The sequence below is a fragment of the Pseudophryne corroboree genome, chromosome 10 (genome assembly GCF_028390025.1).
Source record: "Pseudophryne corroboree isolate aPseCor3 chromosome 10, aPseCor3.hap2, whole genome shotgun sequence".
Lineage (NCBI taxonomy): Eukaryota > Metazoa > Chordata > Amphibia > Anura > Myobatrachidae > Pseudophryne > Pseudophryne corroboree.
In genome coordinates, this window is record NC_086453.1 from 20884218 (window position 1) to 20910665 (window position 26448).

General features: G+C 46.0%; 1 protein-coding gene across 1 annotated transcript in view; it reads right to left on the minus strand.

Annotated features, from left to right (window-relative positions):
• The window catches only part of LOC134966868 (IgGFc-binding protein-like), a 112742-nt gene extending 88616 nt beyond the window's left edge, over nucleotides 1–24126 (minus strand). The window contains exons 1-2 of the mRNA XM_063943907.1: nucleotides 23950–24126; nucleotides 15541–15695 (exon numbers count right to left, since the gene is read on the minus strand). Coding sequence (XP_063799977.1) covers nucleotides 15541–15695; nucleotides 23950–24126 — 332 coding nt within the window. The remainder of the gene's footprint in view (nucleotides 1–15540; nucleotides 15696–23949) is intronic.
• Nucleotides 24127–26448: the final 2322 nt, after the last annotated feature.

Consider the following 26448-nt stretch of genomic DNA (forward strand, 5'->3'; position numbering starts at 1 on the left):
ATGTCTTCTTAGTAATGTATATGTTTCTACTGTAAGCTCCACCATTCGAGTACCCACACACACCTGCGCAATGTCATACACATCCTTACACAAATAAGGGGGGGATCTGGATTGCACATCCTATTACTAAAGATATCAGGAGGTGCTATCATGCTGAGGCTTCTAATACCATGCTGGGGGAAGAGAAATCCAGATGCACACTCTAAGCACTAAGAACACTGATAGTAAAAATAATTTAAATAAACTCTCACAATTAACATGGAGTATAATTGAAGTTCTTAGCACACATTTGCGCAAATATGCGGGCCCATGTACCACGGCCAGGTGACTTCCTCACATGGGTCCCTAACATCCCTAATACTATCACATATACTGGGTAACTGATATAACATTACTTACTTTATAATCCACAGTACAGTAACATCAATACAGTGATATATGTTGGTGCACATAACATGTCCTCAGCACTGTGGCAGTTCTGTATGGTTAATTATTGACTTGTAAATCCTCCACTGGTAGTTGGGGCGAGGTTAGGAGGTATCAGAATGATGATGTCATTATGGAAGTGGAAGTGGGTGATAATTTCACTACAGGGGCGAAACTTAGCTCATTGCATTGAGGAAGACAGTACAGATCTTTGGGATGGGGATAGAGAATATCTTCCTCATTCATATTGCTGCAATGTTACCAGCCCAATAGTGCCAAAGTAGACTCAGCACAACCCTTTATGTAATCTCCATCTAACATATTTATGTATTTATACAACAATTATAGAACATTCACATAATTATGGTGTTTTCTGATCTCTGTTTAGATACTGGTATTTATCAAAGCTCAGATTGAGATAAAATTGTGAGAGATAATGTACCAGCCATTTAGCTTCTGCGTTACATTTTGCAGGCTGTGTTTGAAAAATGACACAAGCTGATTAGTTGTATCTCTCGCAATTTTATCTCTCGCCAAGCTTTGATAAATACCCCCCCAACCCCCACCAATATCTCAAGAATCCATATTAATCATTACTTCCTCCTGTAATTTTGCAAAAAACCTAGCGTACCCGTGACTCAGGAGGAATCTCTTGTATTACCTGGTTATAACGCCATATCTAAGCTACAATTAATACAGTTCTCAGTGACAATCTCCTAATTATATCTATGTGATTTATGATTATGTATGGGATTATCCAGATGTTCTCCTGCCTGCAGAAGCAGGGGTTGATCTTTTCTCACATGGGGAGGTCATTTAGGTGGTATAATATCATACACAAAGTACTGATGTTCACAAATGGGTCCTGCAACGTTGGAAGCAGGGCAGCAGCAGACTGGCAGGGATTAACAGTCTGCTGCTGTTCGAAGGAAAAAGCCCTCACCCACTAACTCACCCACCCAACCACCCACTCACTCCCCCACCCAACCAACCACCCACTCACCCAACCATCCACTCACCCACTCATCACTAATTCTCTTACTTCCTGATATGTTAGGAAGATGAAATGTAACATCAGTATTCTTCAGGTGGGAGGTAAGAAAACTACATAATTAGAAATGTAATAAACCTCCCCTAATGGGATGAACAGGGTGATGACATAATGACATCATTACCAAACCATGGCTTGCGTTGCATGAATGATAACGCCCAAACAGACAATCGGATCAAATTTGGGTGGCACCTCCAGTGTGTTGAATTGAATAAACAACAAAAATGTACCTGTCACTTTATCCTTTCTCTGCTTTGGGTTCTCCTCGGGTAATGCCAAGAACCATTGATTAATATTTACTTACATTAAGACATCTCAAATTTACATTTCTATAGACTTACCACATTTTTAACACTCATTCACGTTTCCAACCGTGAATATCAGAAGCTCCCATGCGAAGAACAGGTAGAACAGCCAGTATATATATATATATATATATATATATATAGTCCTCCTGAAACTCTCCTGGCAGAGAGAGTGATGCGCGGCACTGCAGGATTTTGAAAAGCTTGAATTTATTTCAACGTTTCGGGACCCAAAGTCCCGTCGTCAGGAAAAAATCATATGCAGTGCCGCACATCACTCTCTCTGCCAGGAGAGTTTCAGGAGGACTATTGATTTTTACGAAGGCACGCAGGTACTATATTCACCATTATGTAGAGTGCCGATTCAGCTGCATACATATATATATATATATATATATATATATACACACACACACACACAATATCTCAGTATGCTAAAACATATATAACTGTGAATTCAGTTCAGAAGCTGTTCCGTCAGTGGATCAACCGATGTCCAACACGTTAAGATTAATTGAGGTTCAGATAGTCAATATGAAGTTTCCTAGAATATTCCCTCACCTTTAGCAAAAGGTGTGAGCTCTGGGTGGAATTGGCATATATAAGAACATGGCAGATATTGATTGGTGAACCCTAGGCGTTTTGTCTATAACAGACTTCATCAGGGTTATATAGCTTATCAATTAAATATCAAATTTTATTGTATGATCATGTTCACTGCTTGAACCAATCTCTGGGGAACGTTGATCTATATAAGCATAACACTTCCAATCTGGTGACAGAAATAGTTCACTGGTATACTAAAATCTATTCACACTGATATACCATTGATAGGATTACAGTGATAAAAGTACCAGACTCCAGATCAAACATGTGTATAGGTCACCAGTCTGAATAGAATCAGTTCTGGTGACCTATACACATGTATCATTGATCATTGTAGCTGGGGTAGATTACAGCAGATATCAGATTTATGTGCTGTGATACCTGGTTTTAATCCCAAAAGCAGCCCCCATAGTTTTCTAAGACCATTGCTAAATGATGCCCAACTCAGCAGTAACTAATGGAATCTTTAAATACTGTAGATCTGGTCACAGTAGCCTATGGGCTATATTTTGCAAAATTTCCTGGAAGAGGGATCCGAGAGATGGCCGTGTATACACAGCAAGGAGGATGCTGAACTCAGAAGTATAGTGATTGCATAAGTGATAACTTTACATTTTACACTCTGCAGGGACTAGCTGCTGTCTGATCCCGTGTCCCTGCACCAGATCCTCATACGTAGACTTACCATACTATCCATTTAAACGAGGACAGATATGAATTACACAGGTTCTGTGGCTGGCTGACTTCAAGCCTCAATTTCACCTAGATTTAATCGCTACAGAACCTGTGTAATTCATGAGCGTCCCAGTTTAAATGGATTGTATGGTAAGCCTACTCATACTCATATACGCTGATAGTTCATTTCCTATTGCCACAATAAAAGGTATTGGCCCTCATTCCGAGTTGTTCGCTCGCAAGCTGCTTTTAGCAGCTTTGCACATGCTAAGCCGCCGCCTACTGGGAGTGAATCTTAGCTTATCAAAATTGCGAATGAAAGATTCGCAATATTGCGAAAAGACTTCTCTGTGCAGTTTCTAAGTAGCTCGAGACTTACTCTTCCAGTGCGATCAGTTCATTGCTTGTCGTTCCTCGTTTGACGTCACAAACACACCCAGCGTTCGCCCAGACACTCCTCCGTTTCTCCAGCCACTCCCGCGTTTATTCCAGAAACTGTAGCATTTTTTCAAACACTCCCATAAAACGTCCAGTTTCCGCCCAGAAACACCCACTTCCTGTCAATCACATTACGATCACCAGAACGAAGAAAAAACCTTGTAATGCCGTGAGTAAAATACCTAACTGCATAGCAAATTTACCTGGCGCAGTCGTACTGCGGACATTGCGCATGCGCATTAGCGACTAATCGCTCCATTGCGGAAAAAAAAATAACGAGCGATCAACTCGGAATGACCACCATTCACAGGTTACTTAATAAAAAAAACAAAAACGTTTATAGTTTATAGCCTGTTACAGTATTTAACATTTTGGTATTTGTATTTCATGTACCTAACACAGACAGTAATAGTCAAGCAGCACGCTGTTATGCACACCAGTGCCCGCAGGAAAGTACTGGTGTCAGAACTGTTATGCACTCCAGTGTCTGCAGGAATGTACTGGTGTTTGAACTGTTATGCAAAACAAATGGACTCACAGACAAACTGGGGAATATGACATAACGTACACAGAAGGTAATAGGGTAACAAAATACACACAAAGTGAACAGAGAAGCCCAGAGGCTAAGGAACTGGGTATCTCCCTTGTATTAGAACTGCACAGATGGAAAAAGCAAGATGTTGTGTTTTAATACGTAGAGAACCCGAAATGCTGTTGCTAAGGGCAACAGCAAAACCCTAAAGGGTTACCAACGGGTGTGGCAGTAAACTCCTTGGTCAGAGATGGAATGATAGACACAAGGAGAGTCTCCACAATCCTATTTCTCACTTGCAGTGCACAGGTTTTAGCTTACTGCCACTAAACTGACCCCTGACACCTAGCACAGTGAGACAGGATTAGACAGGCAAGTCTTAGAATACAGCCGCAAACTTGCTAAGTTCACAGAGTAGTAACAGAACCCCAGCAAGCTAAACGACTGACTCCAGTCTTACTGCTAGGTCTGGATTGGCAGAGTGTAATACCAAATCCCCAGGCCTATTTGCAGTAAGCAACAAACAAATACAAAGCTACACAGTACTGGCTAACTTTCATGAACTGACTAACCAACAAAGATTCAGCAGCATCTGCTTACCCTGAAAAGAGGCCTTATAAAGCAGGTGCTGTCCACGCCCCACTCAGACCTCACAGACTGTGAGCACAAAAACCAGCACCGGATCCCCTGCCGTGCACAGAGCCTATAACCACTGCACAGCAAAAGACCCGAACCGGAGTATCAGCTGCGCTCAGGTTACTCCACTAGCACTTGTCTCCCGGTTGCCATGACGACGTGGCAGCACAGGGCAGGAGACCCTAACAGTACCCCCCCTCTGATGAGGGGGTCAAAGAACCCCTACCACCGGGTTTATCGGGGAACTGCGAGAAGAAAGAGCGTATCAGTCTGGGGGAATGAAGATCACAACTGCGCACCCACGACCGCTCCTCCGGGCCATACCCCTTCCAGTGCACCAAAAATGACAGCCGACCCCGAACCACCTTGGAGTCAAGAATCCTTTCAACAACAAACTCCCTCTGGCCACGTATCAGAAGAGGGGAAGGTCTTCCACTGGAAGAAGGATTACTAATCGCCCGTTTTAAAAGGGAACAATGAAATGTTTTATTGATACGCAAAGAACAGGGCAGATCTAACTGAAATGCCACCGGATTGATAACCCTGGTGATCTTATAAGGGCCGATGAACCGGGGCCCTAACTTATGAGATGGCTGTCTCAACTTCAAATTCTTGGTAGACAACCAGACGAAGTCTCCTAATTTGAAGCTGCAGGGTCTTTTCCGCTTATCAAAAACCCTTTTGGTCACTAATGACACAGACACAAGGGCTTTCTTCACTTTCCGCCAAATACCTCTAAGGACCAAAACCACAGAGGAACCACCAGGCGTGGAGTCCAGGGGGTCAAAAGAATTGGCCTTAGGATGATGCCCATACACACAAAGGAAGGGAGAGATCCCTGTGGCAGAGTGAGCCGCGTTGTTATAGGCAAACTCCGCCATGGACAGATGAGCAACCCAGTCAGTCTGACACTTGGAGACATAACAGCTGAGGAACTGCTCCAAGGACTGGTTCACCCTTTCAGTCTGCCCATTAGACTGCGGATGGTAGCCTGACGACAAGCTGACAGAAATCTGGAGATCGGAACAAAATGTCCTCCAGAATTTGGCCACAAACTGGGATCCGCGGTCAGAGACCACATCAAGTGGCAACCCGTGGAGACGCACAACATGCAGCATAAATAATTCAGACAGGCGTCTGGCTGATGGCAGCCCAACCAGTGGAACGAAGTGCGCCATCTTCGAAAACCTGTCAACGACAACCCAGATGGCTGTCATCCCCGAGGATTTGGGCAAGTCCACCACAAAATCCATTGAAATGTGGGTCCATGGTTAGATGGGATAGAGAGTGGATGTAATGGGCCAACAGGAACCCCTCTAGGAGTCTTATTTCGGGCACAGATGTCACATGCCCGAACCCACTGATCCACATCCTTAGCCACCGAGGGCCACCACACCGCCCTAGATAGCAACTCCCGAGTTCTGGCAATACCCGGGTGACCTGCCGACTTCTTGGCATGGAATTCCAGGAACACTCGCTGTCTTAACCTAGGAGGCACAAACAAAAGACCTACCGGAAGGTCTGGAGGAGCCTGCTCCTGTGCTCTAAGGACTAATGATAAGAGGTCCTGGGTAATGCCCACTTTAATACATGATGGGGAAACAATGGGCAACGGCTCCTCGGTGGTCTCCTGGATTGGAGCAAAACTCTGCGAGAGCGCATCAGCCTTGATGTTTTTTGACCCAGGGCGATATGTTATCAAAAAATTAAAGCGAGCAAAAAACAAAGCCCATCGTGCCTGCCTGGCATTGAGACGCTTCGCTGACTCTAAATATGCCAGATTCTTATGGTCAGTGAGAATTGAGACCACAAACTTAGCCCCCTCAAGCCAGTGTCTCCACTCCTCGAGTGCATCCTTAATAGCCAACAATTCCCGGTTACCCACGTCATAATTCATCTCGGCAGGCGAAAATTTACGGGAAAAGTAAGCACAGGGATGAAGGCGATTATCAGACACTCCCATCTGAGAAAGCACTGCCCCAATACCCATCTCAGAGGCATCCACCTCCACCACAAAAGGACGCTCTGGATCTGGGTGTCGCAGCACCTTGGCCGAAACAAATGCCCTTTTGAGACGGGCAAAAGCCGCTTTAGCCTCACAAGACCAGTGAGCAACATCCGCCCCTTTCTTAGTGAGTGCCACCAAGGGCGCCACTATAGACGAAAATCCTGCGATAAATCGTCTATAAAAATTCGCAAAGCCCAGGAAACGCTGAAGCGCCTTCAAACTAGTGGGCTGCACCCAATCCAGGACTGCCTGTACCTTGGAACCCTCCATTTGGAAACCTTCTGGGGAGATAATATATCCTAGAAATGCGATTTGCTGAACTTCAAATTCGCACTTCTCCAGCTTCGCCCCAAGCCGGTGGTCTCTGAGTTTCTGGAGGACTAAGCGTACATGCTTCCGATGTTCCTCCAGGGAATGGGAGAAGATTAGGATGTCATCTAAGTATACAACTAAGAATCTATCCAAATATTCCCTGAGCACATCATTCATGAAATCCTGGAAGACTGCCGGGGCATTACAGAGCCCAAAAGGCATCACCAAATATTCATAATGCCCTGAGTGGGTATTAAAGGCAGTCTTCCATTCATCCCCCTCTCTTATTCGGATTAGATTGTACGCACCGCGTAGGTCAATCTTAGAAAAAATGGTGGCAGTACGAAGCTGGTCAAACAAGACCGAAATGAGAGGCAGTGGGTATGAGTTTTTAATCGTGATACGGTTCAATTCCCTGAAGTCGATGCAGGGTCGCAACGAACCATCCTTTTTACCCACGAAGAAGAACCCCGACCCAACTGGAGACTGTGAAGGTCTGATAAATCCCTTAGCCAAGTTCTCCTGAATGTACTCTGCCATAGCCTGAGTCTCAGGACGTGACAGGGAGTACAACCTGCTCTTGGGAAGCTTAGCATTTGGCAACAAATCAATGGCACAGTCATAGGGGCGATAGGGAGGTAGTACCTCTGCAACTTTTTTGGAGAACACGTCCGCAAAATCTGCATAACACCCTGGCAATCCTGGCAAACTTAGCTGCGAGAGCCTGACTGGAAGGCTCAAGCAACTCCTGAAACAATCAGTACCCCAACTAAGAATCTCCCCAGAGACCCAGTCAAATTGAGGATTGTGGGCCCTTAACCAGGGTAACCCCAACACCAATGGGGCAAAAGTACAGACAGTCACATAAAAGGACAATTTTTCAGAGTGTGTGGCTCCAATAAACAAATAAATCTGGCTAGTGCAAAAGGTAATTTTACCTTGGGATAATGGTTCCCCGTTTAACCCACAAATCTCAATTTCCGATGCCAAGGGTACTAAGGGAACAGAGTGTTTCAGGGCGAATTGGCGGTCCATAAAAACCCCGTCGGCCCCACTGTCCACAAAGGCCTCAGTCTTGACAGTTTGACCGAGGATCTTCAAGGTCACCGGAATGATAAAAGTCTTCTTGGGAAATTCTGACTTCTGGCCTGACAGGATATTTCCCATCACCCTCAGGCCCTGAAGTTTTCCGGCTTTTCTGGGCATGATACTACCACATGACCTTTATTCCCACAGTACAAACACAACCCCTGCTGTCTCCTCCGCGTCTTCTCACGCGAGGAGAGGCGGGTAGCCCCAATCTGCATAGGCTCCTCAGAAAATTCCTCAGAGTCTGAGGTTCCCTTGGGAAGGAAGGAAATCTCAGTCTCCCTTTCAAGCCTACGCTCTCTCAGCCGTCTATCCACCCGGATGGATAACTGCATGAGCTGATCCAAGCTATCAGGCAAGGGATATTGTACCAGTTGGTCCTTTATCTGGTTAGAAAGACCTCTTCGGTACTGGTGTCTCAGGGCTGGGTCATTCCACTGGGTATCATAGGCCAACCTCCGAAACTCCGTACAGTAAACCTCAACTGGCCTTCGCCCTTGCTTAAGGATCGAAATCTGAGCCTCGGCTGAGGCCGTCTTGTCAGGGTCATCATACAACATGCCCAGTGCCGTAAAAAAAGCATCAACACTTTTAAGCGACGGACAGTCAGGCTGCAACCCATATGCCCAGACCTGTGGGTCTCCTTGTAGCAAGGAAATCACTATGCCCACCCGCTGAATCTCCGACCCAGAAGACTGAGGCCTAAGCCGGAAGTATAGCTTGCAGCTCTCCTTGAAACAAAAGAACTGCGAGCGATCTCCAGAAAAACGATCCGGGAGATTTACTTTCGGCTCCTTAACCCCTGCAGGTGCTGCTGCTGCGGGAGCTCCGCCAGCAGCCTGGGAGGTGTGCATTTTAATGGACAAATCATTAAATTGTCGAGTCAGGACCAGCACCTGATCGACCACCTGTTGCAACGTATTTTGAGGGGTATGCTCCATATTCCCACAAAATTTCAACAGGAGTATTAGGCTGCTGAATATGTTATGCACACCAGTGCCCGCAGGAAAGTACTGGTGTCAGAACTGTTATGCACTCCAGTGTCTGCAGGAATGTACTGGTGTTTGAACTGTTATGCAAAACAAATGGACTCACAGACAAACTGGGGAATATGACATAATGTACACAGAAGGTAATAGGGTAACAAAATACACACAAAGTGAACAGAGAAGCCCAGAGGCTAAGGAACTGGGTATCTCCCTTGTATTAGAACTGCACAGATGGAAAAAGCAAGATGTTGTGTTTTAATACGTAGAGAACCCGAAATGCTGTTGCTAAGGGCAACAGCAAAACCCTAAAGGGTTACCAACGGGTGTGGCAGTAAACTCCTTGGTCAGAGATGGAATGATAGACACAAGGAGAGTCTCCACAATCCTATTTCTCACTTGCAGTGCACAGGTTTTAGCTTACTGCCACTAAACTGACCCCTGACACCTAGCACAGTGAGACAGGATTAGACAGGCAAGTCTTAGAATACAGCCGCAAACTTGCTAAGTTCACAGAGTAGTAACAGAACCCCAGCAAGCTAAACGACTGACTCCAGTCTTACTGCTAGGTCTGGATTGGCAGAGTGTAATACCAAATCCCCAGGCCTATTTGCAGTAAGCAACAAACAAATACAAAGCTACACAGTACTGGCTAACTTTCATGAACTGACTAACCAACAAAGATTCAGCAGCATCTGCTTAACCTGAGAAGAGGCCTTATAAAGCAGGTGCTGTCCACGCCCCACTCAGACCTCACAGACTGTGAGCACAAAAACCAGCACCGGATCCCCTGCCGTGCACAGAGCCTATAACCACTGCACAGCAAAAGACCCGAACCGGAGTATCAGCTGCGCTCAGGTTACTCCACTAGCACTTGTCTCCCGGTTGCCATGACGACGTGGCAGCACAGGGCAGGAGACCCTAACACACGCACACATATTAACACAGACGTATCATAAATATAGCATCTTACTAAATACAGGAAATTCACTTATTGAAGAAAAACATTGTTATCACTTGTTCCTTATATTTGGATTATCTAATAAAATAACATAAAGTATTTAATTTATTCTACTTATGTTATGTATTATAGAAATGTATCATTGTCCCAGTTAAGGTAATTACTCATATAATCAGTAAGAATGATGCCAGTAAATTGCTGATGAGTGTTACGCTGGGCCTAATTCAGACCTGATCGCAAAAGCAAAATCTTTCTCTAATGGGCAAAACCATGTACACTGCAGGTGAGGCCAATGTAACATGTGCAGAGAGAGTAAAGCTCCATACACATTAGATGAATTCGCTCTGTGAGCGACGTCGTCTAGTGTTTCTTCCCCCCCCACCCCACCCTTTCCCCCCGGGCCAGGCCAGTTGGCGGCCACCTGTACACACAGAACAATATGACCGCTCATATCGCTCAGTGACGGCACACCTCGGCAGGCCGTGCATGCAGCTCCTGGACATCAGTCCAGATCGAGCATGCATGCACTGCCGACAGCGACGATCGTTGCCGACCGTCGGGCTGTGCATCGGTTGGCCATGGCGGCATAAGCACTTGCCGATAAAATGAGCGACATCGCTCAGGGAGGGGGAAAAATTGAAACATCGCTCATTTTATCAGCAAGTGTGTATGGGCCTTTAGATTTGGGTGGGTTACATTGTTTCTGTGCAGGGTAAATACTGGCTGTTTTTTTTTTACACTGCTATTTAGATTTCAGTTTGAACACATCCCAGACAAATCTAACTCTCTCAGCACATGTTATAGCTGCCCAACCTGCAGTGAAGCATGGTTTTGCCCATTAAAGGAAGATTTTGCTGCTGCGATCAGGTCTCTAGTTGCTGCACTGGCTCACACACACTGGAGGTGCTTACCTGCTGCTCTCCTGCCCGGATCTACGAGTCTCTGGCACGGGGCATCCTTTATAAAGGCTACAAGTGCTCACCTGACACCACACAATAGACAATTGGGATAATTAAAAATAATTGGACTAGTAATAAAAGAAACCACAGTGATCCGCTCTTCATACATTACAGCTGTGTCCTTAGTTAGCTGTCAGTGTGACATGTATAAGATGATTATTGATTTATTGTGATTACCTTTTCATAACCATTAAGCTACTGTAGCTTATCTTCTAAAATAAATGACACAGACACAATAAGACACGGACAACTGCATACATTTTAAAAGGTCATTAATGTATTTATTAAGTGGAAAGACTTCTGGTAAGGGATGGCAAGGAAAGCGCTTGCTGACCAGCTCTAGCCAATTGATGTTATATAGTAATGGCGGCGACTTAAACACCTCAACTTTATAATATGAGGCAACTTAAACGCCACATTCGGCCAAAAGCATAACCTGTCCTAATAAGGCAAACACTACCCTTTAGTATGGCATAGCATGACCATTTCCTACAAAAATGACCAGTGCCCCCCGTCCGGGCAGAATTCACTAGCTGTCCTTGGAAAGGGTAGTTGCCCCTCAAAGACAGTTTATGCCCCACGTGGCCGCTGGTCAGAAGCACCTTCCCGCCGAAAGCTAAATTGAAATTGAAAGCCAAATAGTAATCAAATCAGAGTGCATCAACAAAACAAAAAGGGGAGGGCAGGCGGGATTTCCAGGTAGCCAAAAAGGAAGTGCTGTTGCTGCCTCCCTATCTATATACCCCCCTACTGTTACCTCCCCCATACACCCTGATAGGCTACTGCAACACAAACCAAACCCCCCCAAGGGGGAGGCTATCTAACTAGCAAAAGCTCTCTAATTAACCCATCACAAACCAAAGACCCCTTACAGAATTTCATGCCTATACAGTCCTCATTTACTCTAAGGTGGCTAATGATTTATTGTGATTACCTTTGCATAACCATTAAGCTAGCTTATCTTCTAAAATAAATGACACAGACACAAATAACTGGTAATAAATAATAAATAAATAAATAAATAATAAAACACGGACAACAACTGCGTAAGTTTTAAAAGGTCATTAATGTATTTATTAAGTGGAATGACCCTTCTGTTAAGGGATGGCAAGGAAAGCGCTTGCTGACCAACTCTAGCCAATTGATAATATATAGTAATGGCGGCGACTTAAACACCTCAACTTTATGATATGAGGTGACTTAAACGCCTCATCTGGCCAAAAGCATAACCTGTCCTTATAAGGCTCGTCCAGCACCCACACCCGAAACTGACACTGCATCCGAAACCAGGACATAAGAGGCCAGGGTAGCCCCGTCCGGGCTGGTCATACGATTTCTTCTGTGGACTTGCAGTGACACCGGAGACCTACGATCTCCACCGCCAGTCACCTCGGGAGAGAGCAAATGGTGAATCACCTGGCTTTCAGTAGCGGCCACTACCGGTGGGGAAGACTCAAGCAGAGTGGGACGGGGCAGCAAGGGCAATGCCGGGACAGGAAGAGGGGCCTGTGATGCGCTAGAAGGTGTGTCAGAAATCTGTGACCACGGGCCAGCCCCAAAAGCGGAGGGAGGCCACCCCCATGCCGGAGGCACCGCGTGCCCAGGAGGGAAAACTGCCGGAAAAACAGGGAGCGGTAAGCGGAAAGGCCCAGAAAAGGCTGGGAGGAAGGCATCTTTGCCAGCAAAAATTTCTGGTAAACAAAACCCGGGGTGGGCCCCATGGGCGGCTACCCAGGAACACCTACGTTAGAAGACACCACCGATTGTGTGGACATAAAGCGTAGCACACTAGCCCACAGCAGCAGGTAGAAACACTGCATGCCCCGCAGCTGCAGAGGGCCCGCCAGCGCCATCCACGGGGAACACCTAATGAAAAGGGGGCTGGCCCGGGCGGCGTGGCAGCCACCACGGGAAACAGAGCCAGGGGAGAGGGAGGCTCAGGGCTGCCTGCCAACGCCACAAGAGCAGCCGAGGGCAGATTAAGGGAGCCACCCGATGGGTACACAAGCGCAACGCGTCCTGCCGCAAGGTGCCGGAATGGCGTGATGTCATCGGGCACCTTCCCGCCAGAGGCGGACCGCGGTGGTGAGGCAGCCAGACACCCGGCGGGAACAGAGAGAGGCCGCAGGCAACACAGCAGGACTATGCAGGATGGAGGAAGCAGCCAGAGGTGACAGCGAAAGGTAACCACGCCCTTGCGGAGGTCAGTGGGCAGCCGGCTTCAGCCAGCTAGCTTCAGCCAGCCAGCGGGGGGGGGAGCATTGTGCCTGGGCCGAGGCATGAACACAATAAAAGCTGCAGGGACAGCAGCAAAGAGGACACTGGAAAGGCAGCAAGAGCCTAGAAAAGTAGTAATAATAGAAATGTAAAAGGAGAAACAGGGAGACCACTAAGCTGCTGATTTCCAGGCACCCAAAAAGGAAGTGCTGCTGCTGCCTCCCTATCTATATACCCCCCTACTGTTACCTCCCCCACACACCCTGATAGCAGGAGCGGATCTTGCTACGGGCACACAGGATTTTTGCCCAGGGCTATTTATGCTGTGCTATGGGAGAGACGTCATGACGTCTCTCCCATAGATCAGAGGAGCGGCGCCGGCGGCCGTAGACGGAGACAGAGGGCAGCGGGCAGCAGCGGTCAAGAATCAGGAGTGGGGATGGTGAGTATTTTTTTAATTATTTAAAAATTCAAGTGGCGCAATTAAGGGGCACAAACGGGTGCACAACTGTATTGGGGCAATACCACTGGGGCCCCATACGGGGCACAACTGTACTGGTGGCAATACCACTGGGGGCACAAACAGGGCACAACTCTACAGGTGGCATAACTGACCACACCCCTTTATGAAGTCACGCCCCTAATTTTGCCCGTGGCGCCACAAGGGCTAGAACCGGCCCTGCTGATAGGCTACTGCAACACAAACCAAACCTCCCAAGGGCGAGGCAAATCTAACTAGCAAAAGCTCTCTCAATAACCCATCACAAACCAAAGACCCCTCATATAATTTCATGCCTATACAGCCTTCATTTACTCTTCCATGCAATGGCAACAGATTGTGTGTGCTTCATAAGGAACCCTTCTCACACTAAGATTTTGTGATGCAATAGCACAATTCTGTTAGACCCAACTGCATCTGCATGCTCACTGCTGTCCTGAGTGGTAACCTTGCATAGGCTTAGTATTGTATTATTCTATATTATGCTGTTTCTGTCTAGTATCCATGAAGAAACATACAGTAAGTTAGGAAAGGGCTGCAGAAGGATTTTTTATTCCTGTACTTTTGTGATGATATTTTACACTTGTCCCAGATGCTGTAGGCTAAAACTAATGTATGAAAATACTGTTAATCTTGGTAACGCCCGGCGCTGCCATAGGATTGTATAAGAGCACTCTGAGTAGTGTAGGAGCTGCTATGTTTTGACCAATCAGAATGCCCCATGATTTTTCTAAGGTCAGGAACTGTCCTTTGTACTGGGACCTGTAGCAGCAGTGACAGTAGCACAGCTGTAATGTGATTTTTTTTTTGTTGCCAAGATTAAGTAGATGCCTACATGAAACACAGAGGACATATGACTATGGATCTGTGAGTAATAAAGTGACAAGGGCGTGTTTACTTTAAAAACAAACTATGGCAATGAATTCCAGACATTATTTTAATGGTTTTATACATACACTACAGATACAGATGGGGCTCTCTGTAAGGGAGGAGTGCTGGCACATGTGGTTCTCCGAGTACTAGTATGCCCTAACAGCAACTTAAATGGGACATGAAGGGGCTAACTGGGACCAGTAGTGCACTAGTAAAAAAAAATCATTAATTTGTTAAGTTGACACTCATTATATCAGGGGTGTGCGAATATCCCTAGGGCCATTATCCAGCTTCAGTGTACAGTAGGTGGAGCGATTTCAGGAGGTGACAGTGCAGCTGTTAGATAATATAAGGAGGATGATAAGATGACATTAGAGTTTTTGTACTACACTATATACTACTGGTCTAAAGCTTTACACTACAATTGTGACAGTTATTGTTGAAATTTGCAGTTTAATGTTTGCTTGTACAACAGAATTACAACAAAGAACACAAACAATGCAAATATATAGAAACATCACATTTAACAAAATATGGGTGGAATTCAAATGTTTGAGAAAAGTTTGTTGGGTGTCTGTTTTTTCCTGTCTATTATATAGGAAAAAACAGACTCCCAACTGAATTTTCAAACATTTGAATCTCCCCCTATGCATCTACATTTTTCACTCATAAAATCCACCTTTGCTCTTTCAAAGGCAGTCATGCTCTCAGTATTGTCCACTGCTGGATCTCTTGTAGGTGACATTGTAGTGTCGTTGTGGAATGAGCTTTTGCTTCATCTGGTAGTTGTGGAGAAGGTGAGTCAGGAAAAAAGTGCAGGATGTTCATGGCTTCCGTGTCTGTTTCATCGGGCCTTTCCTCTTCTGTCTCACCAGGCGTTTCCTCTTCTGTCTCATCTGGCCATCCTCTTCTGTCTCACCAGGCCTTTTCTCTTCTATATTATCGGTCCTTTCCTCTTCTTTCTCACCCGGCCTTTCTTCTTCTGTCCCACCAGACCTTTCTCTCTTCTATCTCATTGGGCCTTTCCTCTTCTGTCTCACTGGGCCTTTCCTCTTGTGTCTCATTGGGCCTTTCTTCTTCTGTCTCACTGGGCCTTTCCTCTTTTGTAAAAGCCTCACCATGCTGCACAATGTCAATGTTGAAAGAATAAACAAATGTTATGTTCTCCCTGGTTTTCTACAATGATGTCTTTAATGTTATTTACAAATAAATGTATTGGTACTCAGAGACCCTGAGGATGTCATCTACTAGGTTAGTGAAAGCTACGCTTTAACCACTTAGCTGACTATAAAAAATCTTGGCAAAATAAACGCTCAGAAATTGTCAAATTTTTGAGGGGATGGAATTAGGTTAAGAGAATTTATTAAAAGTATGTCTAATAAAAATTTCAAATAAAAACAAGTAAGAAAAAAAAAGGTACAAACATCAATGTTTGGAACATCGTGACCACTGATGATCGGAACATCGCAACCATTGAGGCACCATGTCCCCCCTGCCTCCAGCGCTGCACAGGAAAGGTGAGGGCTGCTTTTTTAAATTTTCAAAGTAGCTGCTAGTATCTGCAGGCGATTGGTGGGAGGTGTTGCCGTGCTGACCAATCAGCAATGACTGGCCCTTGGTAGGGGGTAGGACAGGAAGCAGAGGGACCGGTGGTCTTTATGAGAGCAGCAATTGCAGGAAGCTTCTATTACTGCAGCCATAGGGGAGCTTTCTTACAGGTCATATCTGATGCGACCATTATTATTATTATTATTATCCTTTATTTATATGGCGCCACAAGGGTTCCGCAGCGCCCGATTACAGAGTACAAATGCACATAAAAAAATAGGAAAACAGTGACTTACAGTTGAATACAATATAGGACAAGTACAGGGCAACTAAGCATAACTACACCAGTAAACATAGAGATAAGTTCCAGGTGGTCAAAAAACTGTGGGATCTGGGCAGTTGAGGATTATTAAAGTAAGAAAAGTATAAGCACATGAGGGAAGAGGGCCCTACTCGTGAGAGCTTACATTCTAAGGGGAGGGGTAGACAGACAGGGATGACACAGATGGGGTACATAGAGAGCGTGGAACAGAGGGTTATGTTGAGATTTGGCTAGGTTTGGTAAAGAAATGGGTCTTAAGAGCCCGTTTGAAGTTTTGTAGAGAGGTGGAGAGTCTGAGGGGGAGAGGTAAAGAATTCCAGAGAAATGGAGTAGCACGTGAAAAATCTTGGAGATAGGAGTGGGAGGAAGTAATCAGAAGACAGGAGAGACGGCGTGCATTAGCAGAGCGAAGAGGACGGGTGGGAGAGTAAAGGGAGATAAGGTCAGAGATGTAGATGGGAGAGGAGTGGGTGAGGGCTTTGTAAGTGAGTGTGAGAAGTTTGAATTGGATTCTGAAAGGGAAGGGAAGCCAGTGGAGGGCCTGTAGGAGGGGGGAGGTAGACGTAGTGCGTTTGGTAAGGAAGATGAGCCGGGCAGCAGCATTGAGGATAGATTGGAGTGGAGAGAGGTGATTGTCAGGGAGGCCAGTTAAGAGGAGATTACAGTAGTCCAGTCTGGAAATAATCAGTGAGTGAATAATGATCTTAGTGGCATCCTGTGTGAGAAAAGGTCTGATTCTAGAAATGTTTTTGAGATGAAAATGACAGGTTTGTGAGAGGTGCTGAATGTGTGGTTTGAAGGAGAGGGAGGAGTCAAGGATTACGCCAAGACAGCGTACTTGGGGGCTAGGGGAGATAGTTGTGCCATCAATGGATAATGAGATTGTGGGAGGTGAGGCTGTGCGGGAGGGTGGGAAGATGATCAGCTCAGTCTTAGACATGTTGAGTTTAAGAAAGCGCTGAGACATCCAGGAAGAGATAGCAGAAAGACAGTTTGAGGTACGAGTGAGGAGAGCCGTGGAGAGATCAGGGGAGGAGAGGTAGATTTGAGTGTCATCAGCATAGAGGTGATATTGGAAGTTAAAAGAACTAATGAGTTCACCTAAAGAGGACGTATAGAGAGAGAAAAGGAGAGGACCAAGAACAGAGCCTTGGGGGACACCAACAGTTAGTGGAAGTGGGGGGGAGGTAGCATCATGAGAGGAGACAGAGAAGGAACGATCAGAGAGGTAGGAGGACAGCCAGGAGAGGGCAGTATCACGCAGACCAAGAGAGTGAAGGATTTGCAGAAGGCAGGCAAGTGGTTAATAGGCAGAGACTGTATACTTTAAGTATGTAGGGAAAGAGAAGATAGAGAGGGGGAGAGATAGAGGGAGAGAGAGTAGGGAGAGACAAGAGGGAAAAAATAATGAATACGGGGAAAGGGAGGATAAACAAGGAGAGATATAGTAGGGGAAGACATGGGAGAGAGAGAGAGAGAGAGAGAATAAGGGAGGGAGGAGAAAAATAATGAATAAGAGGATATAGAGAATAGGGGAGATGGAGAGATTGAGAGAAAGGAGAGAGTGTGAGAGAAAATAGGGGCAGACAGGGTGGAGAGATAATGAATAAGAGATGCTGTATATACAGAAAATAAAAATGGGAGAGGGAGAATGATTAAGAGGTTAGATAAATAGAAGGAAGACCAAGGGAGAAAGAGAATCTATAAGGTGAGAAAATGAATGAGTATGGAGAGTGAAAGAGAATATGGAGAGACTAGGTGGAGAAAGAAAGAAAGAATGAATGAATGAATGAATGAATGAATGAATGAATGAATGAATGAATGAATGGGGACTTTTTCATTGTCAAATTCAGAATTCCCAGTAAGTAAATGACTACCTGGAAACCTGCAATGTTTGTACATATCACAGAGGTTCAGCAGGGTCTAGTTATCAAGTTGCAAACAGCGTTATTAAAGGTGAAACAACATTTTAGCTGGAGAGAGAGCTTCTTGCTATGCATCAAATGCTATTGCTGGGGGTGACTATCAATGGAAATTGCCGATGGTACTGTAGCTATATCTATCCATTAAGAACAGGATGGGAATAGTGATGAGCAATGAAGGTAAGATGGATAATTCATTAAAATAATTCCCAAATCAGTACAGTGTGTGTGTGTGTGTGTGTGTGTGTGTGTGTGTGTGTGGCGGGTCACACATGAGCAAAGGTCCCCTGCGCTGGCCTGGTACGTGGCATTCAGACCAGTATAGTAAATAGATCCTAATGTCTGTCACTATTACCGTAGAAGGAATGTGTAGGAACACAACAGAAGCACACATAATTGTGCAGTGTGGGTCGCATGAGTGTAAGTAAATATACAACAGGAGGTGCATGCTGCCAACAAGACTACATTACAAAGCCTACACTGTATGGCTGCATGAGAAATATACTATATATCAATGTCATGTGTCACTAAAATGAAAAATCTATGAAAATATAAACAATGGAGAAAATAAATGGAGACAAGCGGTGTATTCACTGACTGGTATCTATGGCATGCTAAGAGCAGAGTCACCCCAGGACATATCTGTACCAGGCTACGCTAACAACACTTAGGTGAAAAGCCAAAACGTATAACTCATGGGCTGTCTGTCAGTGGTGACTATTATTATGGACCGTCCTAAGCACACACTTATGCCGAAAGTACAATATGTACCTTAAAGGGCTCATTTGCTAACAGTGTATTAGAGGAATCATTTGTACCAATCCGCAGCAATTATGCAGACATACTGTGTACATTGCATTCTGTTCAGATCTCAATGATTACAAAGATCCGAGTAATCCTTGTTTTGTCTGTGTATGCACAATGGACCTGGATTCTGGGACTTCAAAGAACCCAACTGTGTAGGGGCCTTGTGTCAGCTAATACAAACAAACAAAAACACACACACATCTCAAAGTGAGCTGGTATGCAGCAGTATGGCATACCGGCACTTCGCTTTCACTGATGTTTTTTTTTTATTGAATTAAAAAGTGTGCAGCAGGAGGCGGGGGAAGTAGCCAGCCTGATGCACTAAAAGGATTCTTCTCCCATACCTGCCCAGCGCCCACCGAGGGTGCACCCAGCTCTCCTTCCCTGCTATCGCTGGATCGCCACTGGGCGCTCATGTAGGGTGTGCTCGGCTCTTGTCCCTGACGCCGCCGAAGCCTCACCAGGCGTCCACATGTGGTGCACCCTGCACTCGTCACAGCTGCCGGCGGAAACCCTGTACCTGCCAAAGTAGACTGGTACCCTTTAATATTAAATTACAATTTCCAATATGTCCCTTTCCACTCTGCACCCCTCTCTCACCCTGCGCCCTCTCCCACCCAGCAACCCCCTCTTTCTCTGTCCCTCTCCCCAATATATTCTCCTCCCTCCCTGCATTACCCCTCTCACCTGGTGCCCCTCTCTCATCCTGCATCCCCCCTCTTCCTCTGTCCCTCTACCCAATATGTCCTACTCACACACTGCATCCTCTCCCACCCTGCACCCCCCTCACCCTGCGTCCTCTCCCACACTGCACTCACCCTCCACCTCCCTTCCACCTACATCCTCTCCCACCCTGCACCCCCTCTCCCCCTGTGTCCTTTTCCACCCTGCACCCCATCCTCTCCCACCCTGCACCCCCCTCTCCTCCTGCGTCCTCTCTCACCCAGCATCCCCCTCTTCCTCTGTCCCTCTCCCCAATATATCCTTCTCCGAGCCTCCATCCCCCCTCTCACCTGGTGCCCCTCTCCCATCCTGCGTCTCCCCTCTTCCTTTGTACCTCTTCCCAATATGTCCTACTCACATCCTGTATCCCCGCCTCTCACCTAGTGCCCCTCTCCCACCCTGCAACCCTCTCCCATCCAGTGTCCCTATCCCCAATATGTCCCTCTCCCACCCAGTGACCTCTCCCACCCAGCATCCCCCCTTCCTCTGTCCCTCTCCCCAATATGTCCTCCTCCCACCCTGCATCCCCCCTCTCACCAAATGCCCCCGCCCCCCTCAGTACTTCCTCCACCAAGTGTCCTCCCTCTCATGCAGTGCCTCTTAAGGATACACCCCTTGTGATTGGAAACGCCACTCTTTTGATGCGCACACCGGAGGCTTGCGCAACAGTACACCCTTGAGTGGACACTATACTCTTTCAATTTCCATATCCCCACTTCAAAATTCCCAATTCGACCACTGTGTATGTGTGTGTGTGTGTACTGACAATATTGATTAACTTTCAGGAAGAAAAGCAATACCATAAATGTACGACCGCTAAGCGTGTGTGTGTGTGTAAAACCCCTTTGTAATGCGTACACGTTGCGTAAGCACGCCGTCACGCTGTAAGTACAAAGTAGCTACACGCGCGGCGGAATACACTTTATAACCCCTAACAGGAAAGGAATGCGACACCAATTGTATATGTAATGTTGCGGTCCAACCCAGCAACAAGTATTTACTCATAAGCGGGTTACAACTGTAATACAATCACATAAGAGAAAAGGCTACAATCAATGGATACATACGTTTGTTCGCCAGCTCCACCCGGTTCCGGCCCTCAGTCCATCTGGATAGATGACCATCAGAGAATGTGTCTGCCCGGCCAGGAGGATTGGCTTTTATACATTAGTCCAAATCATGAAACAATAGAAACTGTAATCTCTTCACCCATAGGTCAAAGGGCTGGTCATTTACAGTACAGGAGGGGTCATAGGTCGGTTTGAATAGGTGGGCGATGCCTGGTCCAGGTGTACTTGCAGATGTTCTCCACTGGGTTCCCGCTGAATATCAAGAGTACAGTAAATACAGTGTAATATTAATATTGTACTGCGCAGGAGCCCTTGAAATACTGTACAACTGGATACCAAACACCACCTCCTAAAATAATTCTGTCCTCTCATATCCTGTAAAGTCGAATCCCTCTGTTGTTGTACCTTTGAATCAAATGTAACTTGCTGGTGTGATGCGTGTAGGCTATGTGTAAATTATGTGCTATGTGAATTAAATATGAGATATGTCTTTGTGTTTTTTTCAATTCTAATGCATATGCTAACGTATTTACTCATACCACGCGCTATTACGCATGACCTCGTGAGCCAATATACGCACGGAGGCCAACATTTTCTTTTATTACATAAAATTTTGTATGTCCTGACAACATTTTATGTAATAAAATGAAACGTTGACATGTATATGGATTGGAGTGTCATGCTAAGATGAGGTGGACCAGTATATAACCTGCATACAGATTACAAGACCTGTGAGTGCAGCAGCCTTTCATTGTCTATTTCTCTATTACTGAAGCCCAGGAGGTGGTGCTAAACATGCCCATTAGGCAGTACTAGGTACGCTCGGTAGACGGTGCTAGACACGCCACTCCTGTCGTGCACCCCCTAATAAAATGTGCTGCGCACACCTATGGTGGCTTTGCAAAACAGTATGTTAAAGTCCTTGCCAAATCCGGAGCTGGTAAGTCCGTATGCCACAGCTAACCGCTGAAGTGAGGAACAAACGGGTACTGCCCAGCAGATGATGCACAGAGGCTGGGGTAAAAACAGGTGCACAGAAGTTGAGATGGTACTTGGTAGAACTGCAGAGAATGCCGGATAGAACCGGTGTGAAAAAAAGGTGTACTGAACTCACCGCTGAAGCTTAGAGTCCGATGGTAAGTATCGATGGAGACTTTGGTTCGATGTTGTGTGGTCACAGATGCAGAGCGATATTGGAATACCACTGGTAACGTAGAATGATACAGGAGAACTGTAGAAAGCTGGTAGCCAGTGATGAAAGTACTGATGCCCCCAGATATAATGCCCCCAGTAGTAATGCCCCCCCCAGTAGTAATGCCCCTTGTTGATGCCCCCCCAGTAGTAATGTCCCCCGTAGTTTTCCCCCAGTAGATGCCCCCGCTGCATTAAGGAAGAAAAAAAACATACTTACCGAGCCCCGTTCCCGCGCCGCTGCAGTCCTCCTCTCTGGGCGTCCGCTCCTCAGTCAGCACTATGAGAGAGACGTCATGACTGACATCTCTCCCATAGTGCATGGCGCACAGTGACAGCGCCGGAAGCCGGAGCTCAGTACTGAGCTTCTGCCTCCAGCTGCCGCTGTGCAGGAAGACGAGCGCCCGCTGGTAACACAATCTCAGCGGGCGCCCGTCATCTCCCTGTGTGGCGGCGGGGATGGGGGGACGGAACGGGGTGGAGGCCGCAAATGACAGGGGGAGCACGGCCCCAGCCCCCCCCTGGATCCGCCACTGCAAGGTTAGACAACCAAAGCACTGACGACCATCCAGCTCTGGAGCAGGATATTTATACCAGCTGATGAGCAGGTATTGGATGGGTGATTAGGCAGAGTCCAGAGTGTAGCGTATAGGCTGTAGAATAACATGTGATGGGATCAAACATGGCTGTGCCCATGTTTGAATCTGGAAGTAAAGTCTGTTTGTATATAAATGTGGTAATTAGTAGTAATGGCGGCGGAGGCCGAGGAGGACAGGAGACGCCATTCTTTAAAACAAGTGAGATAAACTGTAAAGCTGCCATGACAGCGCTGCCGGGATTACAGAGAAGAAACTTGAGGCCATGACATAAAGCGCGCTGCCCGCAGACAGCGCAGGTGAAATAAAGTCTTGGAATGCTGGGCCAGTCTCAGGAGACACTTAGAAGGTAAATAGTGATGGCTAACTATCCGGATCGTGACAGCACCCCCCTTTTGGAGTGGCCCCAGGACACTTCTTAGACTTGCGAGGAAATCTGGCGTCTAAAGCCTGGACCAACTTTGGAGCATGGATATCCGATGCATTTGTCCAGGAGCGTTCCTCAGGACCATAGCCCTTCCAATCAATCAGGTACTGGAGGTGACCGTACCAGAAGCATAAGTCCAAAATCTTGGCGACCTCATACTCAACACCACGTTGAGTCTGGACCTTAGGTGCAGTGGGGAGCGCAGAATGGAAACGATTCAGGACCACTGGCTTGAGGAGAGAGATGTGAAATGTCCTAGGGTTCTTCAGAAATGGAGGCAACTTGAGCCTATAAACAACTGGATTGACGACTTGTTCAACCTGGTAGGGACCGATATAACGAGGAGCAAACTTCATACTTGAAACTTTCAATCTTAGATTTTCTGGTAGACAGCCAAACACGGTCACATGGTTTAAGGGCAGAGAGTGCCGTACACTTCTTATCCGCAAACTTCTTGTACCTTGAGGATGCTTTTAAGAGATATGCCTGGATATTCTTCCAGTTTTGGGAAAACTGACAAAGGGTGATATCAGCTACAGGCACTGATGTTGCTGGATGTGGTTGAAATTCTGGAACATTTGGATGGAACCCGTAGTTGGTAAAAAAAATGGTGTAGAAGAAGATGAAGAATGCTATTGATTGTTGTGACAAAATTCGGCCCACAGAAGAAGATGAACCCATTCGTCTTGAGAAGATGATACATAAATTCGGAGGAAGGCCTCCAAGTCTTGATTCACCCTCTCGGTTTGGGGGTGATAGGTAGTACAAACCTTTAGTTTGACTTGGAGTGCCAAACACAGACTTCGCCAGAATTTCGCTATGAACTGGACACCTCTATCGGAGATAATCTCTTCAGGAAGACCATTTAATCTGAAGATCTCTTGAATGAAGACTTGAGCCAGCTTGGAAGCTGATGGGAGACCGGTGAGAGGGACAAAGTGAGCCATCCCGGTGAACTGGTTAACTACCTGCAAGGGAGTGCTGGCACATGTGCTTCTCCGAGTACTAGTATGCCCTTACCGCCACTTAAATTGGACATGAAGGGGATAACTGGGACCAGTAATGCACTAGTAAAGAAAAAATCATTAATTTGTTAAGTAGACACTCATTTTTTTATCAGGGGTGTGCAAATATCAATAGTTCCATCATCCAGCTTCAGTGTGCATTAGGTGGAGTGATTTGAGGAGGTGACAGTTGCAGCTGTTAGATAAAATAAGGAGGATGATAAGATGACATTAGAGTTTTTATACTACACTATGGGGGTCATTCCGAGTTGATCGCTCGCTAGCTAGTTTTAGCAGCAGTGCAAACGCTATGCCGCCGCCCACTGGGGAGTGTATTTAAGCTTAGCAGAAGTGCGAACGCATGTGCAGCCGAGCTCTGCAAACACAGTTTCTGCAGTTTCTGAGTAGCTACTCAGCGCTTGCGATCACTTCAGCCTAATCGTGTCCGGATTTGACGTCATACACCCGCCCAGCGAATGCCCAGCCATGCCTGCATTTTTTTCAGACTCGCCTGCATTATTGCAAACACTCCCTGAAAACGGTCAGTTGACACCCAGAAATGCCCCCTTCCTGTCAATCTTCTTGCGGCCGTCAGTGCGACTGAAAACTTTGCTTGAACCTGTGCAAAACAACAAATGCCTTTGTACCCGTACGTCGCGCGTGCACATTGCGGTGCATACGCATGCGCAGAAATGCAATTTTTTAGCCTGATCGCTGCGCTGCAAACAATGGCAGCTAGCGATCAATTCGGAATGACCCCCCATATACTATTGGTCTAAAGCTTTAAAACACTCCAATTTTGACAGTTTTAGTTGAAATTTGCAGTTTAATGTTTGCTTGTACAATGGAATTAAAACAAAGAACACATAAACAATACAAATATATAGAAATAATACATTTAACAAAATATGAATCTACATTTTTCGCTTATAAAATCCACCTGTGCTCTTTCAAAGGTAGTCATGCTCTCAGTATTGTCCACTGCTGGATCTCTTGTAGGTGACATTGTAGTGTCGTTGTGAAATTAGCTTTTGCTTCATCTGGTGGTTGTGCAGAAGGTGAGTCAGGAAAATTGCAGAGTGATCGTGGTTTCCGCGTCTGTCTCAGAAATTGTCATAGTTTTGGGGGGATTAAATTAGGTCAAGAGCATTTATTAAAAGTATGTAAAATAAAATCTTCAAAGAAGAACAAGTTAAAAAAATTGGTACAAACATCAATGGTTGGAACATCGTGACCACTGATGATTGGAACATCAAAATGGCTGCTAGTGGGTGGGAGGTGCTGCAAGGCTGACCAATCAGCAATGATTGGCACCTGGGGGGAAGGGGGCAGGAAGCAGAGGGACCGGAGGTCCTACTGAGAGAAGCAATTGCAGGAAGCTTCTATTCCTGCAGCCATAGGGGAGCTTTCTTACAGGTCATATCTGATGCGACCTTGGCAGGGAAGTGGTTAATAGGCAGATACTGTATACTTTAAGTATGTAAGGGAAGAGAGGATAGAGAGGGGGGGGGGAGGGAGAGAGAGTAGAGGGAGACAAGAGGAAAACAATTAATAAGTGGAAAGGGAGGATAAAGAAGGAGAGATATAGTAGGGGAAGACATGGGAGAGAGAGAATATAATGGGGGGTAAATAAGGAATAAGAGGATATAGAGAATAGTGGAGATGGAGAGATTGAGAGAAGAGAGAGAGTGTGAGAGAAAATAGGGGCAGACAGGGTGGAGAGATAATGAATAAGAGATGCTGTATATACAGAAAATAAAAATGGGAGAGGGAGAATGATTAAGGGGTTAGATAAATAGAAGGAAGACAGAGTGAGAAAGGGAATCTATAAGGTGAGAGAAAGATTGAGTATGGAGAGAGAAAGAGAATATGGAGAGACTAGGTGGAGAGGGAAAGAGAATATGGAGAGACTAGGTGGAGAGGGAAAGAGAATATGGAGAGACTAGGTGGAGAGGGAAAGAGAATATGGAGAGACTAGGTGGAGAGGGAAAGAGAATATGGAGAGACTAGGTGGAGAGGGAAAGAGAATATGGAGAGACTAGGTGGAGAGGGAAAGAGAATATGGAGAGACTAGGTGGAGAGGGAAAGAGAATATGGAGAGACTAGGTGGAGAGGGAAAGAGAATATGGAGAGACTAGGTGGAGAGGGAAAGAGAATATGGAGAGACTAGGTGGAGAGGGAAAGAGAATATGGAGAGACTAGGTGGAGAGGGAAAGAGAATATGGAGAGACTAGGTGGAGAGGGAAAGAGAATATGGAGAGACTA